At 30.8% G+C, this 7640-nt stretch overlaps 1 protein-coding gene across 1 annotated transcript; it reads left to right on the top strand.

Moving 5' to 3' along the window:
- Window positions 1-2818: 2818 nt before the first annotated feature.
- Window positions 2819-7640, top strand: LOC105623560. The gene is made up of 4 exons (XM_012204949.1): window positions 2819-2879; window positions 5982-6260; window positions 6916-7309; window positions 7580-7640. The coding sequence occupies exons 1-4, from the start codon at window positions 2819-2821 to the stop codon at window positions 7638-7640; spliced, it is 795 nt and encodes a 264-aa protein (XP_012060339.1).

Raw genomic sequence — 7640 nt, 5'->3', positions numbered from 1 at the left:
AGAGAGAGAGAGAGGGAACGAAGATAAAAGGACGAGTGTGAGAAAGAAAGAAAGAGAGAAAGAAAGAAAGAAAGAGAGAGAGGGAGAGAAAGAATGAGAGTGAATGTCATGTGCGTGACGATATACTTTTTTTCTCTCGGGACGGTCGGGTGGTGGGCACTCGAGATATCTCGGGAAAATATATGCGCACGAAAAGGACAGAATTTTCCATGTAATATATATACCCTTACGTAACTATATACGTTGTTTAATATTGATAAGGATCAAAAATAAAAATTATTCAAAAGCAGTAGGGTACGATGTCATTCATTATTTCCTAAATCGTGTGTAAAATACCACGATTTGACGATCCTCGTCATCAATATGAATCATTATCTGAATCGAGAGGCTCGCATAATTTTATTCTTTTGTTATTTCTTCCCTTAAATTTTTTTCATGAATTTATCGCATAATATATTATTTAAATAATACATTACGCGATATTATTTCCATGTATTTCCTTTGCCTTTATGACATTTGGCGTATGTGATAATAAATATCTAACTGCAGTATTAATGAATATATAATTAGAAATAAAAAGAAAATAAAGGCTAACGTAGAATAAACACAAGATGTAGGCACGATAAAAACAAATACTTCGATCAACAACACAAAAGGCAAATATAGTGATATATTAAATTTAAAAAAACAAACTATATTTAATCTTGTGGCATAGAAAATTGCATAGAAAATTGTGAAAGAGATATTATACAATGTTTCGAAAGAATCGTGGGAGAAGGTCGATCTAATATATACTTGATAATCTACATAAAATACATAAACTAAGATTATGTTTATATTTCATATAATACAATTTGCTTTGAATATATTTAACTATTCCGATATCTGATTTAATCCATTAAATCAATCTTAAATAAAAAAAAACAATATAGACGAAGCGAAGTAGTAAAGTAGTATTCATTGTCAGACAAGCCAGTAGTTACCAACTATTATTCGACAGACGACGTTTTCTAAAGCTCATTTTTTTAATATATCATGTAATGAATTTACATGTTTATTGTTTGAGTCAGATTTTTATTCTAAAATCTGACGCGAATTATAGACATTATTTAAATTTATTATAGTTGTAGATTTTTATTTTGTAAAATGTGACGCGGTTTATTTACAGCTTTTTTTGTATTTTGTTTTATCCTTTTTTATAACCTTTTCGTGCATTTTAACTATACAGCATATTTTAATATTCGCATGTATTTTAGTTCTTTATTTTTGTTTTTTTTTTCATTGGAGAATAAAATTAGAACAAATTATGATTGTCATATTTTTAAATTATAATTATAAACTGTTCAAAATAAACGTAACGCTGAAATCATTCCAATGGAACATCAGTCTTTACTCTTTATTGATTAATAGATTTTACTAAAAAATCATTCATATCTTTTAATCTTGACTTATCAAATTTAATGCATGTCACATGTTGCAATATGCGGAATTATCTCACAATGATACGCAAAGTATTCGAGGAATTGCTAACAGTATTTTGACGTGATGTAATCAGACGTTGGTCGCGCGTGTTGCATGAGGTAAAAGACCACTAGTCGCCGTCTACCTTCCACATTTGAGGTGACTTGTTCTCGTACGAGGAAAATGTCAAGGCTCCATTCTCGGAGCGAGATTATGCTCGTCTTCTGAAGTATGCAAATATTCGTATTTTTTTGTCTCTTTTTAGATCCAAGCAGGAAACAAAAGAAAAATTAAGAGACCGTTTAAAATTTCATTAAAATTTCATGTTCTTTCACAGGAAAAAATGTAATTTTATTTGATTTTTAAAAAATAAATATGTACACAAAGAAAAATAAAACGTATATCAAAAATATATTTTTGATAATTATAATTAATAATAACAATAAACCAATCCTCAATTGTATTATGAAGATTAGAATTCGATTTTGGCGTAAAACTATAATTTGAATCACAACAAAGTGTCATATTATGAATTACGTATTCATGTTGTGATCTCATTGAGATATAATATAACATACTCACAATAATTCTTATGTAAATTGCCAATGTCTGTGCAATTATTGTTGCATGAAATTATTGCTTATGAATTATGCAAAAAAGCGCAATATGCGCATGAATGAGCATCTAAATGCGATGCGCGTTGCTCTTTATTGGATATAAGAGCCTCAACTTCTCGACTGCCATTCTCGTTTCGAGGAGACGGACTGGTTGCAGATGACATTTATCTCTCATTATTTTGACATTCAAATTCAAGCTAGCGCATTTCTAATTCCAAGATATTGTTAAAGAATAATAATCGAAAAGGAAAGTATGGATTATTAAAGTTCTAAACAGAAAGCTGACAGTTTAGAAAACAATTTTTGTAGGTATGCCTACGTCGATTTTTTTCCCAAGAAATAAATTATAATTTACAATATATATTTAATTCAAATATTAATTTATTGTCAGAATTTAATTTTGACTCCAGTCACAGGTATGGCGCAATTAATTTTAAACGACGGATCACATAATGACGAGTTGCATCGCGATCATTTTCTAATTCGATGTCAAGTTGAAACAGACGACGCAGGATGAATGAATCACTCATCAAAACGATGTTGGCTTTTCGGCTACAACGATTCTTTTACTTTGAGGAGAAGACGCGACGGGATGATTTCCACCGGCGAATGAAGACGTAGTTGTCTTCTCCCGCTCTCATCCTTGCGCGAAGATGATAAAAGCACGCTGGGCGGCGGCAGCGCATCGTAGTCTTCCTTTCGGGATTGGGACAGAAGGAACGTGGATTTCAACGACGACGATGGCCTCGAGACCAATCGTCCATCTGCTAATCGCCTGCGGAATTCTCGCTGCGACAATGTGTGAGTAAGAGTTTACCCTGCGGTGCTCTTTCGCATGTTCGAGAAAGTGAAATAGTCGTCTGTTCGCCGATCGCAAAGAGCGGACAAGGATTATTGTTATTGCCGTGTCATTTTGATTCTAGAAACGCAGTGATGTGATTTTTCTGATGGCACAAGTGTGACGGTTTCTCTCAGATGTATTCTCTGTGTGTAAAATAAAAAAAAATCTTCTCTCGATGTAATTCTTCTGTAATCGTCACGAATTTTTGAATAACACTAATTCTTCTGTCTTTCCTTTTTTTTTGTTGTCAGCAGATGATCATTCGTTTAATAAATATTTGATTGGGATATTATTTCAAGCAATTTAAGCAATTTGGAAATGATGGCAGAAGAAAGTAAAAATAATTACAAAACTGAAAGGCACAATTAAATTTTGTACTAAATTATAATTAATATCCAAACTTCTTTCTAATATTTAAATATTCAAATGATATTTTAATTGGTTCATTATTATATTTATTGGTTAAATTTCTCGTACATACTTTAACGGAAAATTTAAATTGCCTGTACGAAATGAGTATTATATATAGTACATTTCCAAGCTATGTTATGTAACATGTAATATTACGCAAGTAAAATTATTATACGATACATAATTCAAAGAGCTTAACAAGATTGACTAAACTCCAAGGCGCTTAGGAAATTTGTGTATATCCAATTTTAAATGCAACGCGGCCTGAATAGCCGTTTACTGTCATATATTACTGTACGTATGCTCAGTCACGAGCGCATAATTTGTATGCGATGCGTTGATACACTGATAGAGAAATGAATTTTTAAGCTTAAAACTTAGATAGCATGAACATTAATTCTCCACTGTGTCATTAGATTTATAACGGTTATTATATTAATAAGATCCCTTGATGATGTTATAAGTTTAAAAAAATGAATATTTCGTTTTTATTGTCAGAATAGCTCGATTAATGCGTATTTCAATGCCTTTTAACTGGAGAAACTCTTTCGACCTTCGGACAAGAAGGACTCGATAGGTGGGATTAACACTCGTCCTCGTCGGCCTAACGACAGATAATCGAGTTTGTAATCAGCGAAACTTTCTCTCTCGTTGTTTGCACTCATTACCTTGCGCAATTGCTGCCCCGCAGAAATGTCTCGGAAAACATCTCTGGGAATAGCCGTCGGTTTGCGCAGAAGCCTCGTTATATAAAAAGAAGAGTTTGCTGAAGAATCTAAAAATTTAGTTAGATACAGATCTAAAAATAATTTTGTTGGATCATCAAAATAATTACGTAGAAATCGTAAATTGATAAACAATCCTGTAAAAATTTTTACATTCTAATAATCAAAGCGTTTTACGTGATTATTTCGATGATCCAATTAAATTATTTTTAAATCTATGCACTGAGAAAAACGCTTTTGTGTGTGCTTTAAAATTTTGAATTTGGTTTTGAAGAATTAAATTTTGACTAGAATAACAAGATTTTGAAATTAAAGGAAATAAGAAAATTTTGTAAGTCACATATTATACACAACATTTATTTCATTTTATCTTGCGAAATTTTTGGATACTTTAGCAAAACCTTCTATCCACGTATCATTTCTCAGCTTTTTGTAACGGAATTTAATTATTAATATTGAATCGGCTTTTTTGAGTCTCAACCAAATATATTTCATTAATGTTTAGAAAGAATGTAACATCGAGAAATTCTTTGTACGATTTATGTCTATGGCCCAGTTCTACAACTCACGGCTAATTCTTAAACGACATTTAATTTATTCCTTATATCTTTTCAATTCAAAAATTAGAGAGAAATAAGTTGAACTTTGGTTAAGAATTAACTGTGAGTTGTGAAACTGAGGCTTAGAATTAGAAAAAGATACAAAGTTAAACCGAGATTAAATTAGTTAATGTACATTCACAGAAATGGACATTAATCTTGTTTGTAGCGTGATTATTTATTCTTTGGAAATCTTTGTTGATTTTATTTCATCTATTGAAAAACATCCTCGGACCAATCGGGTCCAATTCAATATTGTCTGGAAATGGCGGTTACAAACGCGTTGCGCAAGTGATGCGCATGTAACATGAATATATACAGTATCTTCGTAGAGGTCGAACATCGGCAATCGTCAAACTTTCGCCGCGCGATAATCACATACACTGCATTAACATTACTTATTAATATTCTCTGAACGCAGACTCGTTTGACGAGTTTTATACGCAATATTAAATTAAATCGGTGTTTCAGAATTTATTCCGCGAATTTAGTAGCCAAATTTATAAAAGAGAAAACTTTTCTCTCTATTACTCTCTATAATCATTAATCAAACTCAATACATATAAACGTAATTAAAGAAAATAATGATCAATAAAATAAATTAATTAACAAGGATAAGAAATTAAAATAATACATATTTATTATCATGTCATGAATAATAATAAATTGATTATATATTAATAAAACGTTTATATTATATTAATAATGACATATTATAATAATAATGATATATTAATATAATATGAATGTTTCAATTATACTAAGTCTCCCTCTTTCTCATGAAAATTTAAAAGGATAGGAACATCAAAATAAAATCATAAATTAAATTGGAATATAAGTTAAAACTAATGTGGCATAACATTTTTTTATAACTCTTATTTTTTGCCTACAATCGTTTGATCTGAAAATATCTCTATTTATTTTTGTTTATTAAAATAATTAATAATCTAAAATATTTTATTACAGTACTACAGTATTTTTTTAATTCATTCTCATTATAGTTTAATTTAGTCTCATTATAGTTTAATAAGCTTTACAGTTTAATTTGTATTTATTATAGTTTAATTTAATAAGCTTAATTATAGTTTAATATATATTTATTTACTTTATAGTTTAATTTAAGCTTGAGCGAGACTGTGAATATTTAACGAATGCGAATGTTTATACACTAATAGCACACTTTATTCGACATTCTTAGGACATAAGAATATCCTTTGAATATTCTTTAGAATATTCCTCAGAGATCTATGTTATTAGGGTATATATGGAATATAAAAAATGCATTATTTGAAGTGAAAACCTTTTTAAATGATTATTGTCATTTCAGCGCTCAATCAAAACAGCAGATTCTCGAATCAGCTGTTCGACAATCAATTTAATCGTGGTCTGCTACAATTTTCGCCGAAACGTGGCCAATCCGCGTCATGTCCGGAGAAGAACGGTCGTTTTCCGGTACAGAATCAGTGCGACGCTTACATCGAGTGCATTGATGGGATATCCGAGGAAAAGTTATGTCCCGAAGGCTTGTTTTTCAATCCTGAAGCTCGCTTCAATTATCCCTGTGGATATCCGATCGACATAGACTGCACAGGCAGGCCGAATTTACGTGAGTTCCTCGCAATACTTTATTCTTGCGAATTTTTATCAAAAATATTTTAACATATAAAATTTTAACAAAAGAGATCTCAAATAGTTAGATCTTACGTTTTATTTATATAAAATCATTGAAGATCCAACAAAAAAATTTCTAGCATATTAAGCTAACTGCACACGGAAGAAAAAGATTTGTTAAAATAACTAAAAATTTCATTGATTCAGCAAATCTATAAACATAATATAAGACAGATAGTTTTTATGATAAAAGAAGCAAAGTTGTACAGCTCAATAAAATTGGTGATTATAGGCAATCATATATTTATTATAATAGCATAGTAAAAACTTTCTACGAAAATCAAACCAATATAAAGTCAAAATATTTAACTAAACATGCTAGCTAAGATCGCGTGTACTTTTGCTATAATGAAAAAAATAATTGTTACATTTTCATTTTAACAAAGAATTAGCTAAATTGACATACTGATAATTGCTTATAGGTTTGATTTCTTCATTGAATCAAATTTTTAATCATAAATAATAATATGTAAATAAATATGTAATTGAACTCGTGCAGCAAGCTATAATTTTGCTGACTTATCTAATTTATTTTTTCCGTGCATCAAGATACGATTGAGTGATAAAATAATTCGTGAAATTTTCTTCAGAGCCGGCAAACCCGTCCAACGATTGTCCTCATCAATATGGCTATTTCAAAATCGGCGATCATCAGCATTGCGGACAATTTATGAACTGCGTGGATGGCAGAGGTTACGTGTTTGACTGTCCGGAGGGTCTGGCCTTCAATCCGCAAACCTATCGATGCGATTGGCCGGATCAAGTACCGGACTGTGATGCCGAGACTTTCCTTGGCTTCCGTTGTCCGGAGGTGAGAAACGATTTCTTCTTGGACGCCGAGATTAAATTTTATCGTAGTCCTGCTGATTGCCATCATTATTATATTTGCGTAAATGGCCGTCCGAGACTGCAAAATTGCGGCATTGGAAATGCTTTCAACGAACTCATCGACACTTGCGACGCTGCGGAAAATGTCACTGGCTGGTGAGTAACATTTAAAAACTTTACTATAAGATGCATTTTATCTTTACTCAGATTTATGTAAATAATAAATATTTATAAACTTATTTATTTATATGCTTTAATAAATATTTAAAAAATATTAAAATAAAAACTATGAAAAATGTAAAGTATAACCTACTTTTTAATTAATGAACCAATTTATTGTCATGTGCACTTTAAAATTCTTATCTTTTTCTTGATGTCACTTATACTAAATAAAGAATTATTTAACTTTATGTACTTTTTTCACAGCGAACATGAATCAATAGCGAGAACCACCACTCCATCTTACCAACGGGCTAGGCTGTTTTAA

This window comes from Atta cephalotes (genome assembly GCF_000143395.1).
Source record: "Atta cephalotes unplaced genomic scaffold scaffold00059, whole genome shotgun sequence".
Lineage (NCBI taxonomy): Eukaryota > Metazoa > Arthropoda > Insecta > Hymenoptera > Formicidae > Atta > Atta cephalotes.
Note: the sequence above shows the minus strand (reverse complement) of the source record. Positions and strands in the feature narration are given on the sequence as shown.